This window comes from Oryza brachyantha, chromosome 5, assembly GCF_000231095.2.
Source record: "Oryza brachyantha chromosome 5, ObraRS2, whole genome shotgun sequence".
Lineage (NCBI taxonomy): Eukaryota > Viridiplantae > Streptophyta > Magnoliopsida > Poales > Poaceae > Oryza > Oryza brachyantha.
The window spans coordinates 2183650-2202862 of NC_023167.2; the positions used below are offsets into that span (position 1 = coordinate 2183650).

Here is a 19213-nt window from a genome sequence, read left to right on the forward strand (position 1 = left end):
AGTTTTTTAAAATTTTTGAATTTTCATGATATTTACCGTTTTCATGGCATGGCCTAACGATATTGGTGATTATTGCAATATTGCCAACCGGATACCGACGCGTTTATTTCAGAAATTTAAGTTCAGACGAGGTTCAGAACAGAGACCGTACTTCGTCTCTTTTCCCTTTTGTCTCTCGCAGGGGGCAAACATGCATCAATGGAGCATTCATTTCAATACTATTTCATAGAGCAAAGAAATACCCATTTAGCATCCAGATTAACTTTGAGAAATGCTACGACATACATAAAAAGCATAATGACAAACATAAAGGCATGGTTAGCACTTGCACTTAACAGTGACCAAGTGGCTCTCTTATCCTGCCGATATGCTTGCTACTGTTTTATCTTTCAGACAACCATCATTCTCCTATCCGATGACGCATGTACAAAATGAGACCAGCCAGTGCTGCAATCGGGAAGACCGCGGTACATCATAACATAGAAATGCCCAAATGACACCGCGCGATGACGAAATCATTGTTGACGCATCATGACACCGCTGCAGCGAGTGCGCGAAATCAGCAAGCTAGCTGTTTTCAACTTAGCACCAACCACCAATCAAGCCAGGTATCTGTACACATTCGCATTGTCCTTCTCGCGTTCAAGGTAATCTCTTGTGATGAGGTCTTCGATTCTCTTCTTGATGGCTTTGAAGTCAGGCTGCAGTGCACATAAACCCAGGTAAGAGATTGATGGCAAACATTGGCTGCTTGTAATACAGTGTACTGTGGTCGTATAACTAATTTAAATAAAACAGTTGCTTCCTCATGATAAGAACGACTTCTCGGGACAAAGGCAAACAAGTCAAAATGATTGACATGTGAACTCAGAACACATTAAGCACATCAGCGTAGAAAAATATGCAACTAAAACCAAAGACAAATATACCACATGGGTTGTGCTCACATGCAACTATGCAAGATTTGGCATGGACTAAAATGTGGATTTTCCTAGAGGTAATATTCGGCAAGTACCTTAAACATGCGGCTGAGCTGCTCCACACATTCCGCAACTAGCTGCTGATGGCCCATAACTTTGCGACTCTTCATAATGCGCACAATCGATGCATCAATTGCATACCTCCTGTCCTTGTCAACATCTTCGACAACCTTTTTCTTCTCATCAACAGGAGGTAGTGGTATCTGCATACATTGTGAAGAACACAAACGTTAATATCACCACGTACATGCTAAGGAGTAGGCCCACCAACACAAAAAAGAGGAAATACCTTGATTCTTCTCATCCTGTCAGTAAATTTTGAATTGAACTCAAAAACATCGTTGGGTGAAATAGATCTATTGGCAGGTTCCTTGTTAAGAATCTTGTATTTTGCACAGGAAAGGGAATGGAGCAAACGCACTACATCATCGTCTGACAAGTTTAGTTGCGTTACAATCTCAGAATAACTAAGCCTGTCAGATCCATTGAACAGCAGCAGCAATGCAGCCTGAAAAAGGAGAGGCATATCAAAAAATATCATAAAGGTTTTAGTGGAATGGATTTGTCAATAATCATATATTTTAAATTTACCTGATATGTTGTGACAATGAGTTCAATAGTTTTTGCCTCAAACTTTGCGTTGATATTGCATGTTCCCAAGGAATATATCCAGGTAAGCTTTCTGTGCTTTGTTCTTGTTTGGTAAAACTCCTTGAAAACCTCCACGCATTTCACCTACAAATAATAAATGTAAAAGTTCATGTAAAAGGATCTGCCAATATATGTTGCATGGGAAAGAAAGTAAATCTAGATCACATTTCTGCTTAACATTCTCCATGACAGGAACTTAAAGATGGAACCCTAACGATCCTCAAGAAAGAGGGAACTTACCATCTCAGCAGGAAGGTTAATATCAAAAGTCTTGTAACTTGGCCAGAATCCTGTTGTCAAAACAGTGACAGCCAAGTCTATCCCAGGATTCAACTCCTGATGTGCAGCCACAAACTCCTCAAACTTAGTTTGATGATCCCGTGCAACAGTAAGATCAGTAACCATCCCCTCCATTTTTGAAGTAAATTGTCCACCACACTGCTGCTTGAGTTTGGTAAGTATGCTTCTTTCATGTTCATCGTTAGCACTCTTGTCAAAAAGCAATCTCCTTGCAAGTTTTTTCCTGCAAAATAGTTTCACACATGAAAAAACATAAACACAAAATCCAAAAGGGACGATTTCTTCAATTCAGAAGGTATATAGGCCTAAAACAGGATAACATGGCATTACCTGTAAAACTCAGCAAAGAGATCTTTATCACTGATGTATGCAAGCAATCGCACCACCTAAATCATTTTTCATTTTCAGCTTAGAGTTCCTTCTAGTAAAATTTAATAATTGTAGCAAAAGGGAAGGGATGTACCTTCTCAAGAGCATCTTCGATGGCTTCATCACTAAGCTTTTCACTGCAACCTTTCTTCAGAATATTGTCACAGAAGGTGGCAAGCAGTTCAGCACTCGAACTGCCGGAGACACCCTTGTTACAAAAGACCTCAAACGCTTCTTTAAGAGCCTGTAGAGTGAGATTTGAGAATGAGGCATTTCATTCAATTTAATGTGACCAATGCTTACATAAAAATTGGAATATAAATGTGTTGATTGGCTAACCTTGTGAAAGAGGGTATGACCCTGAAAACATTCTGTGACATAAGCTACGTACTTGTCATGGAGCTCAATGATTTTCCAGACAAAAACCTAAAAAAAGAACATGTTAGGCAAAAAAAGATTTCACCAAAGTGCAACAAATTCAAGTTGTGTACCTGTTCCTGCATACCAACCATGTCCTTCTTCTCTGGCTGTACAAATAATGTTATAGTGTTAGCAAAATACCAGTTTGTTGCAATTAACTCGAAATAATCAGAAGTTACGGACACCAAAGCTGTATATATTCTCAGGGCAACTTATAATTGCAAGCAAATATAACTACTCTACAAACCACATGCAAAGACAGTCTTGAATATTCACATAGCATCCCACACAACCTCACCAGCATCACCACTAGTTTCTACTTTCTTTATATAGTAGATTTCATAAAAAATAAAATGAATGACATCAATTTGAATCACTAAATAAAAGGACATCAAGAATTGGAGAGAAACCAGAAACAACATATGCACATCAGGAATTGTGCACACCAGGAAGACATGTCACAGTTAAAACAGTGAGAGAGCCATTTGGCAATAATCAACTGAAACCAATTTAAAAAGGGTTGTCTGAAAGCTCTAAGTTGGCATGCACAAACCGCAATCCTGAAAAACATACTTAGATGGGACACAACAGAACTGCTGAAATAAATATTGCACCTTCTTATTACTAGCAGAATCTTCTGCCTGCTTGACCAACGCTGTGCCCTCGTTTGTAACATGCTGCCAATAAGTGATAATTTAATCAGAATGCACCAAAAAGTTCAAAGCAACAAAGCAGGCCAATTGAGAGGGAGTGAGGCAATACCGTTTTAAACATGTTGGCTATAGGTTCTAGACCACGATTAATTTTGGAAAAGAGTCTGTACATCCTAGAAAGGTCTTCCTCCTGGAGCAAAGGATGGGTATTCATTTATTCAATATAATTTGATTTCATGGTACACATTTCAGAAAAAAAATTGCTGACCAACAAACCTTGTCATCACGCAGCAATGCAAAACATCCAGAATGCTCCTTCTCCAACAGTGGAGTTGCATATTGTGCAAGCAATTCATTTTGCACTTTCTGTGAAAATACAAGGAGGATAATATAAGATGATATTCCAAACCATACAGGGAAAGCGCCCAAAACATTATTTTAGGAGATGTCACTAGGATAATCTGGACACAAACTTATAAGAACATATGTCGAATTCAAGACTTATCAACGTGAAGGGATATCAAAATGGAACAGCAAATTCTCAAACAAACCTCCAATAACTTCTGTTCACTACTAATATGCAAGTAGTGACCAACTCGCTCCTTCTCTTTCTTCAAGCATTCCTCGGCCTAATAAAAACGGCACTGATCCATTACCCCCAAAAATGGCATGCACAAATACAGATAGAATCGGTCAGAAAATCCTCCTGAAAGGTACCTTTATCATGTAATCTGGACAAGAGTCCTCGAGAATCCAGCTTTGAGCCTTGAGAGAGTAGTAGTCTGTAGTATCCTTAAGCAAGAATTCTTCAAAGTCATTCTCATAGCATTCCATACTGCCTAGTCCAATTTCAACAAATATGCCTAGGACATTCTTCAACAGGGCCCTGTCAATCTGTTCGCCTTCACGCTCTTTGTCAATCTGTCAGATGAAGGTATTGCAACTATGTAAATATGCGCGCACAAATCATTTTCCTAACTCAATGTAGGAATTCTGACTCACCAGAGCTATCACTGCACCTTTTACTTGTCCTTTGATCTCTTGGTATATCTGTTATGTGTTGGACTGATTAGTGCACAAAGAATTTGCAAAATAAAATTTGAAATAGAGTAAAAGTCGTTTTACCAAATCTCCGAAGCAAGTAAGCCCAACTTTTTCAAGTGGTATAAGTGACCTCCGCGAGATGAAGTATCGATCGAGATAGAAGAAGAAACGTGAGAGCCACCGAACCATGATTTTATGGTTTGACCACCTCTTTACTAGTTCCCTCAGCATAAACTCATCATGTTTATCTCTTAATGAAGGTAAGACCTGCAATATATTATAATTAAGTGATACAAGTCCAGAACACAAATTTACAGATATAACAAATGATAGCATAGAAAAAGAACAATTTATACAATTATACATTAGAATATCAGATCAAGATGCACACGGTTAGGAAAGATAGTTCTTGTTTCAAGCAAAATGTATCAATTTGCTGAGCGCAATCCTATAAAATCATGCCCATGATTTGCACCATGCTTAAGACCAATCAAGAAGAATCATGCTAGGATGCAGAGCACGGCCTTTGTCACAGCGCCACTATTAACCAGACATTTAAGGATATATCCTCAAAGTCATGGAAACAATCAGCATGCTGGCATGACCCTGAAAGGATGTATAAGTTTTATGTCTCTAGGCTAGATTCGCTTTTACAGAAGCCTTGGACAAAACAGTAATGAGGTGGCAATGAAATATTACAACTAGCCACTCAGAGGTAGAGCTGTTGGCTGTTAACTGACTGGTTGTAGGTTCGAGTCCTAATTAGGGAGATTTGATTCATAAGGAAAAAACATCACCATGTCAGTTTACTAAAAAAACAGATTATGAACTATTTAGCTGCATAAGACCAATTACGATCGACTAGATAACCTCTGTCCACAAAGCATCTACTAGCAACCACAACCAGCGTGGAGGTGGCAGGGCATACTAATAAAAAGAGAACAAATTACGTCTAAACCCATTTCACTGCAATACACCTACTGTAATAGATCATCTGAATCCACAGTAATCAGGTAACACAATTAGACAAAACTATGATCCCAAATACACTAACTCCGTTCTTCTCTTGACCCAACCCAGCACAAAAGGTAACCAATCGGTGCCCAGCCACCACGACCAAAAATCGCATGGATCAGCCCCCAAACCATCTCGTAGCGAATCCAAGCGGAAACCAGAGACATGCATAATCAAATCGAACATGTACGCGGGTCGCAGAAAAACCATCTCACCATGGAGGTGATGTACTCCTCGAACGACTCCCGGTACTTGTCGTAGAGCTGCTGCGAGTAGTCGTGCGGCGGCTTCTGCGTGCACATGTTGTATATCGTCCTGCAAGGGAATACGGAAACCCTAGATCAGAACCAGATCGAGCCGAATCGGAGGAAACCCTAGCGGGCGGCGGCGGCGGCGGCGGGAGGAGGAGGAGTAGGAAGCGACGTACGTGTAGAGCATCATGTAGTCCTCGGAGCTGAACTGCGGCTCGGGCTTCCCCTCGAGGATGTTCTTCAGCTTGGTGATGCCCTTCTGCATGAACGCCCACCCTTCCTCCAGATCGATCGTCCTCCGCTCCTGCCCCGCCATCGCCGCCGCCTCCCCCTGCCGGAGGGCGCCGCGAAATCCTAGTGGAGGGAGAGACTCCGCCGCCGCCGCCGCCGCCGCCGCCCGCCGTGCGCCGCGTGGGGTTTGGGTTCCTACGGAGATGGGGGAGGGGAGAAGAGGACTGACGGGACTAGGCGAGGGGGAGGGTCGGAGGAGGCGAAGGTGGGGTGGGGTGGGGACGGGTAAGTGTACCGCTTTGGTGTAACGGACCGCCTCTCGAGGCTACAAACTGGGCCGCGGGCCTCTCCGTAACGATTTTTCCCTACTATGGTGACGATGGTGACGGGATCCGATGGCACCAGACATGGAAGGTGAAGAGGCTTTTTCTCGAAGGAACGAGGAAGGTGAGTGGCCTATGCCAATATTAACTAAGTTTTATAGAACAATAAATAAAGTATTATATGATATTTTTAATAATATGGTAAAGTATTAATGAAAAGAGAGATAAAATAAGTTTTATGGAGATAAAATCTTTTATGTACTGTTACCTAGACAGTGTGTGTCTAGCATGTAACCTAGGAAACAACAATAAATGAAACTATGCATTTAGATAGAGCTGTTTTATCCTAGTTACAAATTTTTTGATGACATGTCACTCTAGTTAATTGTGTTCATAAAACTTACATTGAGGATGACCTTATAATTTTATAGTGTAGGGAAATGTATTTTCTTGTATACAAATAATAACTAGCTAAATTAGATCCTGGTATGCATGTATATTACTACTGATCACTATTAACATGTGGCTTGGCTCCTATAGAAATGTAGATAGCACATGTTTGTTATTTAAGTATATATTATGATGTCCCAGTAGCACATAGTATGGTTCAATATGTTTTGACAGGCACAGTAAGTTCAAAGTATGATTGTGATTAGGAAAGAAGTATATTTGCACTAATGTATTGATTCTTACGGTGTTTAGATATTACATAAACATATACTATAATTTGTATGATACATTGTAAGAAGCTATATATATGTGACATTTGGTGAATTTGCCAAACTCCACTAACCCATCGATGGCCTAACGAGTAAGATGGACAAATTTCACGTTCTTTTTTTTATGGTGTTGGTGGTCAATAATCATATTTCGACCACTAACCTAAGACAATAAAATAATACGATCCATAGATCTCAGATCCAATGGCTAATATGGATGACATAGAGAATTGGCACACAATAAACACGTAAAGCAGAGGTTCAATGGACCAATTTATCTTGTACTAGTCCACATCCATGAGCTTTGTTGTTTTCTAAGTATTTTGCTTTTGCATTGTTCATCTAAATAAAGATGAACATGCACAAAACAAATGAAGACGAAGACAATCGGTCAGAAGGTGACTAGCTAAACACCCTCTGCATGGGTTGTTGCCCGAGGAACCAACCTGAGCGAGCGACCACCTTGGTTAGGCCAAACTCTTCCCTAGCCTAGCCTACCCCGACCAAAGCCCGACGGCAAAAGTCTGACTCAAGGAAGGGGTTGATTGTCCTAAGTGTTGGACCAGTTGGTGCACCTCTAGAGACTCGTCGACCCAATCCAAAGCACAACCATCATTCCAGCCAAAACTCTAGATAATATCTGAAACCGTACTCGGACATCAAGAACCAATCTAGATTGTTGAAGCAACCGACCAATCTAATGGAGCCCGACCTATTTACAAGCACCAGTCAGTTGTCGACCATCCCCGCTACCCGCTATGTAAGTATCTCATTATTCAATCACGTCCTGAGTTTTACCTTAGCCAAAAAATAATTAAATAATACATTAAAAATAATTTGTTTAATTAAAGTTCAGGAGAAAAGCAGTGTAACTTAATTTAATTGAAAGCTTTTTGGAATGTTCTAAAATATCCCGAAAGCATTTTAAATGATTAACAGGATTTATATTTGAATTTTAGAGAATAAAATTTGCTCTAATAAACTTAATAAAAATCAGTAAAATTGAAGACAATTTCTTTTTTCTCTCCTTCCTTTTTCTTTTATTTTTCCCTTCTTTCTTTTTCTCTTTTTCCCTTCTGTTTTTCTCTTTTCTTTTTTCCCCTCCATGGCTAAGCTCCTCTACCTCTCCCCCCACCCTTTGCACGACCTCCACCCCCTCTCCTTTGTGCCGTACTCCACCTTTCCACCCCCCCTTTCGTGCGTGCGCACAAGTTCCCCCTGCCAGCCAGTGAGCAGCCCTCTCTTCCTCCCTCTCTCACGTTAAACTAATTCCAATTAATTAGGATTCAATTTCTTATTCCTTTGAAACTTTATCTATTCTTTTTATAGGAGATGGATAACTAGATTTATCTCTAGTTTTCTCCTATAAATAGACCCCCAAACCCCCACTCTTTCCCGTCTTTTTTCAGCCGCGTTGCGCCCACGCCGTGGGCTCTGCTTCGCCGGCGCTGCCTCTTGCCAAGCCGCCGCTTCCTGCCCGGCCGTCCCCTCTAGCCGCCGGCGGATCCGCACCCCGCCGGGAGCCCCTCTATCGTGCGCCGTCCCCAGCCAAACTCCCGTGCACTGGTCGATCGTGCTCGATCCCCGCTGCACATCCATGCTCTGTCCCTGACAAACAGCGAGCAAGCAACAGCAAGCTGCTACAAGCCCTGCTGCATCCCTGGTCACGGCACGTCACCGGCCGGTTATTCTTTCACCAAAACTCAGGTTCGCATCTATTTTATTCATGCGAATCAATCTAAATTCATCTACCGTTTAATTGTTTAGGTTTCCTAACCGAACAGCGAGGAACAACCGCAATCCGTTGCTGACCTCTCCACCAAACCTTAGGTTCGCATACGTTTTACTCATGCGAATCAATCTATTTTTGATCTACCGTGTAATTGCTTAGATTTTCTAATCTATTAGCTAGCGTGAGATTGATCTATAGTGCGGAGTTCAATTTCGTACACGTAGATTGATTTTACGTTAAAATCGTGTGATCCCAGTTTAATGTGTCTTTATATCTCGATGTAACGGGTTGTTAACTCCTGTCGTTGTTCCGCTAATAGTTCATGGTTTTGCGTTTCAGATCCAATTCGTTGTGTGAATCTCTGATTCATGCACGTCTTAGTTCCGTTATGCGAATACGTTATCTCTTCGCGATTTCACGAGCCGCGGCCCCACGTGCACTCGAAGTCTCCAACACCTCCTTCAGCCCACTCCCTTCGGCCCATCTCACATTCTCCTCTCTCTCGGCCTGGCCTGCTCACCTCCTTTCTCCTTCCCTCTCTCCCGCTGGGCCGGCCTAGAGGCCACGGCCCGCTCCACTCGCCTCACTCTCTTTTCCCTCCTCGCGCCCGAAGTCCACTTCGGCCCCCTCTCTCTCGCTCGGGACCCCGACAGGTGGACCCCACCTGTCGGGCCCGTCCCCTTCCTCCAGCCGGCGCCCACGCCCGTAAACGCATGCACGTCGCCGCTCGCCTCGCGCTTGCCCGGCCCTCACTTGCGCGTGCGCCACTTCGTCGCGTCGTGCTCGCCACCACCTCCGGCTGTCGCTCACCGCGCCCAGGTGCCGAGCTGCATCCACGCTGTGCCGCCGTTGCCCGCGCCGCACCCTTGTGCCCATGCTTCGCCGTCACCGCCGCACGCACCTGCGTGTTTGCCGCTGCGTTGCCATCGCCGTGTGTGCTCCTCGGTCATCGCTGCGCCGTGCCAGTGCTCGCGCTGCCTCGCCGTGGTCGCCGTCTCACGTTGCCGCGTCGCACCCGCGCCGCTTTGCCCACACCGGCCCAACGACCACGTCGTTTTTATCGGCCATCGGCCGTCGCTCGCCCGCTAAACTGCCACCCCGCAACCGTCGGCCGCATCCCACGCGCCACGCCAACCAACTCCCCGCCCTACGCGCCCGCTGCCGCCACTCCACCCTCCTTAAAATTCCTCCCCCGGCCGCGCTGCCGCCCCCTTCGCTCACTCTCGCCTCTCACCGCCGTCGGGACCACGCCGCCGATCGCCGTGGCCGAACGCTGCCTTCGTCGCCGCTCCTCCGCTTCGCCGTCATCGTCGCCGGTGAGCCGCCGCACCCAATTCCCCCGTCGTCAACCGATCTCGCCTTCCGACGCCGTGCGCGCTCTACGTCGGCCATCACCCCGTGTTCCGTGACCTCACCAAGTCCTCGCCGCCGATGTCATCGCTGGTGAGCACCCCCTCTTCCCCATCTACCATGCCTTCACCGCCGCCACCGGGTTACCCCGCTGTCGTCGGACATCATGGGCCTCCCGACCGTCGCAGCCGAGTCGTCGCCGGTCTCCACCATCATTACGTCGTCGTCGCGCCACCCCTCTGCCTTCCCGCGTGACCGCTTCCCATCATCGGGCGCCGTCGTCGCCATGCCGTTCGCCATCACTGCCATGCGCCACGCTCAGTCGGCGCCCATCTCACCGCCGATCGTCGCTGCCAAGCACCGCCCTCATCGCTCCTCCTCGTTGTTCTCCTCTGTCGGTGAGTGTCGTCCTCTCCCCTCCTCTTCTTCCTTCCCTGCCACCACGCCCGCATCGGTTGCTCGCCGTCGCGCCGCTCGACCGATGCCGCCGCCACCCGATTCCGCCGCACGCCGCCGCTCCGAGCCGCGCAACCCTGACGCCACCTCCACCTCCTCCATGCCAACCCGCTGCCGCTGTTCTCATCACCGGTGAGCCTCTCCCTTTCTCTCTTCCTCCCTCTTTTTCACTTCGATCGTCGTCGTCGACCGGTGTGTCGCCGTCGCGTGCGCGCCATTTGCCGCCGCCGACGCACCCTCTCGGGGTCATCTCCATCGCCTCGCCATCGCCGCCGCGGAACCGCCGTCGCCGCGTCGCTGTCATCCGTGTCACCGCACCGTCGCACCCAAGCACCGTCGTGCCGTCGCCGAGCCTTGCCGCCGGCCGTCCACCGCTGCCCCTCCCCGCCACCGCCGTTCACCGCCGCCGGTCGGCCGCCGTCCTCCGCCGCTCGCCAGACTGACCGCCGCCTCCCTCCTCCATCCGGCCGAAGCCGCCTCCCCTTCTCTGTTTTGGGGCCACTGACAAGCGGGGCCCACTTGTCAGCCAGCACCCCTGCTTCATCCTCTCTCTCCTTGTGAGCCCCACGTGTCATCCCCTCCACTCCTCTCTATCTCACTGAACCATGGGGCCCACCTGTCAGCTTTAGCTCTCCCTTTCCCTTTTTGACTCTCTCCCCCGTGGGCCCCACTGTCAGTGCCTATTCCTTGCCTTGTGTCACTACCCAGTGGGCCTAGTCGTCAGCCTCCTCTCTCTCCTGATGCTGACGTCAGTCCCTCCAATTAATTGCGCAATAAATCAATAAGGTTTTTCTGTTTAGCTTAAAAACACAGTTAATCTTCTAAAATCCATAGCTAATTCATCTAGTCTTCGTTTAGGTCCATTCAAGTTTCATTAAATCCAGAAAAATACCAAGAATCCATTAAAAATAGTTTCTTTCTCTGTTTTAGTAGTTTTATAGCTTGTTTTTCTTGTTTTGCCTTATTTGTCGTAGGTTTTGACCCCGTTACAGCGCCGTTCGTTCTCGAAGTCGTCGCCAAAGTTCCTCGTGGGTCTAAGCAAGGCAAGTGGCACCCTTCTTTGATCATATTGAACCTATGTTTATAAAATTCTCCGCTTTACATTTAAACATGCATTACTTTATGCAAATTTACTTTATTTAATTTATCTATTGGACAATTACCTTTATACCCGTTGATCCCCATTTATTATTATTGTCACCCCAGGGTTAATTTGACTAGACTTAGGGTTAGGTAATGCTTAGCCATGCTTAGTTCAACTAGCTCACCAATTATTATTTAATTATTGATTAGACTTTGATAGACCTTTAATGGTTTTGATCATGATTAATTTTTCGATGTGGATTAATACAACTAAAATATTGCTTATGGTGGGCTGTGGGTGCATGGTTTTGAGAGTCGCACCCATGGCAATTAAGGACCGGTTCTCAGGAAACCCTGGAAGTCTTACGCGTACTAACCACAAGCCAGAATGGGCAACAGTGAGACTCGTAATCTAGCTTGTCCCTATTCGACGTACCAATGCAAGGATGAGCGTGATGGAGTATAGACGGGCAATCGTGGTGTAACGAAAGCCTCTGCTGCTTCCGGATTCACCAAGGCACAAGAGGGGACTGCCTGACTTGGTGTAAAGGAGGGGGTGAAACTTGAAGTGTAGTGCGATTGTCTAGGGAGGGTTATGTGAAAGGTCTTATCATGGTTTCCGTACTGAGTATCGCGGTGATACGTTGGGGCATGGTAACATGCTTGGGAGCCATGTCTTGTGGGTAAAGTTGTACACCTCTGTAGAGTAAAACTATTCGAATAGCCGTGCCCGCGGTTATTGGGCGAACTGACATATTCACTGGGATTAGTTGAACCCCTTTAATAATTTTATTAATCTTGGAACTGGTTTGACCCTGCGCAACGTGGTGTAATGTTGGCAGTGGTTTGGGTATGTAGCAACGTGGTTTAATGTTGGACAGATGGTTGACCCTGTTGCAATGTGGTGTAATGTTGCCAGTGGTTTGGGCCTGTTGCAACGTGGTGTAACGTTGGACAGTGGATGATTATTTTAAATGTTACTTTACTTTTATTTCAGTCTATTTTATCCTCCTTTTTTGCTAAATCTACTGCTTTTGTGCAATTTAACCTTAGCCTATCTTTGATACCCTATTACATTCATTATTCTTCCCTCTTGTGGGTGTTACTTGTTCAGTACGATGGTTTATACTCAGTCTTGCTTAATTTTTCTCCCACCAGAGCAAGTGCCAAAGTTCCAGTCAGAAGGTTGTTCCCAAGGTTGAAGTAAGGTTCAGTCCGCCGTCAAGAATGCCTGTGGTGTGGAGCCGTCATCGCCAGCTGAAGCTGAAGATTAGTTGAGTTTTAGTTTGTTTTCTTTTTCCGCTGCATTTCGATAGATAATTGTTTTTATTTGTTTTTAAGTCGTGGAACTGAGTATTAATTTTGTATAGTGTGTTCTCGGGCTGATTCCTGGACCGAGATTCAATGCATGCTATTGTTCAGAAATTTAGTGTAAATTTCTGAGCGTGACAAGTCAGCTCCATCTTATCAAAACGTTAGTGAGAATCGAGAATAATTGCCTCTAGTTTGTAGGGGAGTGGGAGTAGATTAGGTCTAATGTTGAGTTTCGTTGGAGATCAGCCATAGTTCCGGAGGAGTTACCTTCGAAATTCCAGTACTGATAAATCCCCCTTCCCAATTTTTACATTTCAATATTTTATGTATCTTTTTACTTGTATACTATTTATTATTTGTCAAGTATTATTTTTTTTGCATTTAATTTTACTACTTTCTTGTCTACGGAATTATTGATTCGATCATCCATTTGAGAGTTTGTCATGTTTCGCTTGTAGTTTGTATAAGCATGTTTATGAGTTTTTAATTCGAGCCTAGTACACTTGGCTAAGTTCAAGAGTCATTCTCTTTGATCGGGAGAAATGCTTTAGTATAAGTCATGGGTGTGATGTCTTAATCGTGTATTTGCAACAAAGGTAAGCTAGAGTAATGGGTAAATGTAGTTGTCCGATGTTGACAACGACATTATATTTGAGGTAGCAATTTATTTAATTGTGCTTTTCTCCTGTCTTTGTATGTAAAGTGAACAAAGATGTTTACAAAAATCTAGCTCTGTTGAGTTTTACTCATGCCAAAATCAACTCGACTTTGTTATATCCCTTTGGCCTTATGAACAAGATATGTATAACATTTTTTTAGGTCATTCATGTTATAAATTTTTCACATCTTTTATCGGATCTTACTCCGTATCTCTAGTGACTATAGATTTACTTAGACAAAGCAAGGCGGAAAGAAAATCCAGTTTTAATGTTAGGCACGTCCATGAAAAATTATTAACATGATACTCCAGAATACTACCAAGTGAAGTGTTACATTGTAAGTTTTTGTGAGCTCGCGAAACCTTTTATAAGAGCATAATAAATAGCAGTAGTCAGTTTCACCATACACTTGTGCCCATGGATGAAGGCAATAATGCACTATTGCGTGGGTGAGTGTCACGCCCAGAAATTCCTCACACGAATTTCTGAATTTAATTGTGTATTAAAATCTCTGTCCAGGACCAGTCAGGGTACAAAAAAGACAATGTTGATTACATAACCATCGTTCTTAGAAACAACTAAAAATAACATTTATTCTAACGTAAATACAGCGGAAAAAGAAGTAGATTAGCTCCAGCGGGTACGACTCCAGTCCACAGGCAAAGCTTCGACGGTAGACCAGCTCACTCCTGAGAGTCACCTCCATCTGACTCAACTTCTAACTCTGAAGGGGAAAACGAGCAAGGCTGAGTGCAAACCATCGTACTCAACAAGCAGCACGGAAAAGAGGGGAATAAATGATGCATAAGGATCATCAAGGGCAAGCTAGGGTTAGTTGCAAAAAAGACAACATTTAAATAAATAACAGAGATTAAAATGAAAACTGATAATTAAATAAATTAAGGAATAAGTAAATAACAGTTGTAAAATACCACACTGTCTAACGTTACACCACGTTGCGACAGGCCCAACCACTACTCAACGTTACACCACGTTGCAATAGTCCCAGGTGAAAACCAGTTTACCCAAGTCATTAAAGGTTTGACTAATCATAGTGGAGCTGGCAGCTCGCCCTTAACCGTGAGCACGGCTATTCGAATAGATTATACTCTGATCAGAGGTGTACTACTGTACCCACGAGACATAGTCCCACTACACTTGAACGTGCACCGACATACCACCATGGCATACCGGATAGGGAACTATGATATGACCCGTCGCATAACCCTTTCTATTCAATCGCACCACACTTCAGGTTTCGTCCCCTCCTTTAAACCAAGTCGGGCAGCCCCCTCTTGTGCCTAGGTAAATCCGTCTATTCAATCGCACCACACTTCAGTTTTCGTCCCCTCCTTTAAACCAAGTCGGGCAGCCCCCTCTTGTGCCTAGGTAAATCCGGAAGTAGCATAGGCCATCGTTATACCACGACTCCCATCCATACTCCATCACGCTCACCCTTGACTGGGTACGTCGAATAGTTCGAAATTACACTCCAAATCCCACCGTTGCCCATTCTGGCTTGTGGTTAGCACGGAAATAACTTCCAGGGCTTCCTGCGAACCGGTCCTTAATTGTCATGGGCGCGACTCTCAAAACCAAGCACCCACGACCCACCATTAGCAATATTTTAGTTGGTATTAACCCGAACTGGGTAATGAATCATTATTACAGCTATTCAGAGCTAATCATGATTATTAAATGATCACATGAGCTACTTGATCTAAGCACGGCTAAGCATTAACCTAGGCCTAACCCTAGTCAAGTTACCCCTGGTCTAGCATGGATAAAGTTGGATAAACAACGGCATAATAATAAGGATTACCCGAAAAATAAATACAGTAATTACTTTAATTAAAACAATGCATATTTGAATAAATAAAGCGGGGAATTTACAATAATAGGTTCAATATGATCAAAGAAGAGTGCCACTTACCTTGCTCTGGTCCTTGGGGAACTTCGGCAACGATCTCGAAATAAACCGGCTCTTCGGCGGGGTCCGAATCTAAGCGACAAAGCACAAAAATAAATAAAACAGCCACAAACTCTACTGAAACAATAAAAGAAAGTATTTTTAATGGATTCTTGACAATTTTATGAATTTAATGAAATTTGTATGGGTCTAAACGGAGACTAGATGAATTAGATATGAATTTTAGAAGTTTTCTGGGTTTTTAACTAAACAGAAAAGTCCTAAATCAATTATTGCGCAATTAATGGGGCTTGCTGACGTGAGCGGAGGAGAGAGGAGGGGTGTCGCCGACGGGTGGGGGCTACCTGTCGGAGAGGGAGAGAGGGGAGGAGAGGCTGACACACGGCTGCCAGGTGGGCCACGGGGCAAGGGAGAGAGAGGGTGAGGCCGACAGGTGGGGCCCGTCGGTCAGGGAGAGAGAGCAGGGGAGCGAGGAGAAGGACGCTCGGCCGACGACGGCGACTGGCGGGCGGCGACAGCGGCGGCGCACGGCGACGGCGCAACGACGCGGCGACGACCGGCGACCGACGACCGACGACGAAGCACGGCTGGCGGCGACGGCCACGGCGTACCGCGGCAGTGCGGCGAAAGACGACACGCGACGACGCGCGACGGCGGGAGGCGGCGACGGCAACAGCGCGCGGGAGGGAGAGACAACGACGGCGATGGCAGCGGCGGCTTGGCGACCGCGCGACGACGGCGACGTCGGGTGGAGATGCGACGGCGAGCACTGAGAGCGCACGGCACTCGGCGACGGCGCAGCGAAGGAAAAAGAGAGGGAGAGAGGAGGGGGTCTCACCGGCGGTGATGGAGGGCAGCAGCAAATCGGCGAGGAGGAGGGACGGGTGACGGCCGGCGGCGAGAGGGCGATGACGGTGGGAACGAGCGACGGGGAGGGGCGACGGCGGCGGACAGCCGGCGTCAAGGCGCGACGAGGAGGCGTCAAGGCGCGGCGACGGCGCGAGCGACGGCGGCACGACGGATGGTGGGCACGCTCCGGCGGCGAATGGTGGCAACACGGCGGTGACGACGAGGCGACGAGGATGGTGGGTGATGACGCGGCGGCGACGACCGGTGACTCGCGGCGCCCGGCGTCGGCAACGGCCTCGGTGACGGCCCGCGGAGAGGAAAAGGAGGGAGAGGAGGGACGATGACGGCCTATCGGCGGCGGGAACGGGTCCGACAGGTCGGCGATGTCGCGGAACGCGGCATGACGGCCGGCGGCGAGCGGGAGCGGTGGCAGTGCACGAGATCAATCGGCGACGGCGGTGGCTCGGGCGCGCCGACGGCTTGGGTGGGTGAAGAAAAGGCGGCGGCGGCGCGCAGGGAAGCGGGATTTATAGGGGGGTGGCGCGGCTAGGGCGGGGACGGCCGTTGGAGAGGAGACTGAGTCGGCGACGGCCGGATTCGGCGGCGGCCGTTGCGAGCGACGGAGTTGGAGTTGGCGACGGCGACGAGGACTTGGCGCGACCGGTGCGGGGAGGCGCAGCGGACTTAGGCGGCGCGGGCGAGCGGGCACGGAGGTTGGGCCGGGGCGGCCCGGCCGGGAGGAGGGGAGGGCGTGCAGGGGCGACCGGGAGGGAGGTGGGCCGGCTCGGGTGGACCGGCCTGGGAAGGAGGAGAGGAAAAAGAAAAAGGAAAAAGAAAAGGAAGGGGAGGCAAATTGGACTTTGGCCCAATTTGGGAAGGAAGGGAAAAAGAAAAGAAAAATGAGGGAAAAAAGAATGCCCCACTTTTGCCGAGTTTTAAATTAATTTGTTTGGCCAAATTTTATACTCTGTAATTTGAGTTTAAATCCTGTTAATCGATTTGGAACCTTGATTTAATTAAATTAAGTTCTTTTAGAGGGATTTTTCCTGAGTTAATTACGCCAATTATTATTTACGAATTTCTTTTACGAATTAAGGCTTGGGATAAACTCCGGGCGTGACAGTAAGGGTTGTTGGATCAATGATGTCCTATATAGGGTGAATAACACCCTCAAAGACGATTTAAAATTAAATACACAAAATAAAAACTGCCCTAAGTGCCTAGGTTACAAGTGCTCACAAGTTTTACCGCCTATAGCCTTTCATATCAATTTTACCAGATCTACTCAAAGAGACACACAAGAACACAAAAAGGGACGAGTAGTAATTTGCAAGCAACGCAAAGAGAATGGAAATGAGATAAGCCAGGATTTTCTTAAGTACACTAGAGTGTTATTGTCTCATTTGGTCATGACGTCCAAAGGTGCTCTCATGTGGTGATTTTTCTTCACTGTAGGGGGTGAATTCCAAACCATTCACAGCACTTCCGAATCTTGCAATGTCTTTTGAGATATCGTTAAAATCACCTCCAAAGTTGTCTAGGCACGCAAAGATGCTAAGAGTAACGAGAGATGTCTCCTCGATTGAAGCACTATGCATAAGACTCTTGATGTGATCAACTCTTGGTTTTGCACAAGGATGCACTAGCTTGAGAGGGCTCTGAAAGTCACCAAGGAGTTCATAAATCCAAGTATATATAGCACGGTCCAACCCAACTAGTTGTTTTGTGATTGTTGTTAGAAACAACATGAATATCTAGGACCAGACAGTTTGGGCATGCCCAACTTTGTACACCTTTTCAACGGTCACTAGGTATATAACTATTGGTTTTTAAAGGTCTGTACAATTCGATCATACTTACAACTTTTTTGTTGCACTTGACCGATCGTTAAGGTCTATTTGGTAGCAGCTAGACAAACACTAGGTTGAACTATTCAGCCTGGGAAGGATTGTTCGACTTAGGGTGATCACACATATCAAATTGTTCGGTGTCATAAAGCCCAAGTCAAATTGTGCAGCTTTGGCCTAGACCATTTGATTAAAATGATCAAGCCCTCCGATGGTTTGTCTGACAAGCGTGGGATTGTTCGTCTAGTTCTACTCATTTACTTAATCAACACATGATCACACTGGATATTGAACTAATCGCATAGTATGAGCATGTCTAGAGTGTGTAGCCCACAACTTGATCAACACATGATCATTATTGGGGCGAACAATTCGACATCATCTGGACCTTCCTATCTAGTTTTGAATTTTATCAAGGTCATTATTGAGTTGGACTATCAGGCATCACCCAAGCTGTCCTACTCACTTGCTCTTAAAGCAAAATAAGTTGAATAGTTGTAGGGTTTGGTTGAACTTTTTATGTAGGGTTTTTCTTGAGCTTATGGAAGGCCTTAGTACGTGCAATAGGGACTAAAGATCTAGTGTGCACCACAGCTAGACTCTAGTATGTGAGATACTTCAAGTTACTAAAACAAATTCCCCTCTGTATAGTACGGCATTTTAAACAAAAGGAAACCCGCAACTATATGCATTCACCCTACACCTTGAATGTTTTTTCATATCAGGGATCCTTTTGTATGTTTTGAACCTATCTTGACTGTCGTCATAGGGGATCATTGGATCATCATCAACATTAAGGTTTCTTAATCAAACTTTAATGCAAATTGTTAGTCCAATAATTGTATTATCATTAATCACAAAAACAACAAACGAGGATCTAAAGCTTTCAAGGGTAGAGCTAGATCAAGGTCAATGGTGTCTGATTTAGGTTAACATGGTCTGATCAACACCAACAACGACACATCAATGGTAGATAGTGTTGGATCTAGGTTGGCGTTGCCTAATTGCTTTGTGCTCATTGTCGCTGCCGGTAGCCAC

General features: G+C 45.8%; 1 protein-coding gene across 1 annotated transcript; it reads right to left on the reverse strand.

Moving 5' to 3' along the window:
• Positions 1 to 199: 199 nt before the first annotated feature.
• On the reverse strand, positions 200 to 6151 carry LOC102718267 (cullin-1-like). The gene is made up of 18 exons (XM_006653988.3): positions 5859 to 6151; positions 5647 to 5746; positions 4499 to 4684; positions 4376 to 4423; positions 4091 to 4294; positions 3925 to 4002; positions 3650 to 3739; positions 3483 to 3563; positions 3335 to 3397; positions 2792 to 2827; positions 2640 to 2726; positions 2395 to 2544; positions 2262 to 2317; positions 1872 to 2154; positions 1572 to 1715; positions 1270 to 1488; positions 1016 to 1183; positions 200 to 701 (listed from the first exon to the last, which is right to left on the reverse strand). Exons 1-18 carry the CDS (start codon positions 5996 to 5998, stop codon positions 600 to 602), a joined length of 2235 nt encoding a protein of 744 aa, XP_006654051.1. The 5' UTR covers positions 5999 to 6151; the 3' UTR covers positions 200 to 599.
• Positions 6152 to 19213: the final 13062 nt, after the last annotated feature.

Excerpts from the sequence above, each read along its gene's own strand:
- LOC102718267 (XM_006653988.3), bottom strand. The coding sequence starts at position 5,998 with ATGGCGGGGCAGGAGCGGAGGACGATCGATCTGGAGGAAGGGTGGGCG. Across the intron at positions 1,716-1,871 it reads TTAACCTTCCTGCTGAGATG|GTGAAATGCGTGGAGGTTTT; the intron begins GTAAGTTCCCTC and ends TATTATTTGTAG. Across the intron at positions 702-1,015 it reads AGCTCAGCCGCATGTTTAAG|CCTGACTTCAAAGCCATCAA; the intron begins GTACTTGCCGAA and ends TGTGCACTGCAG.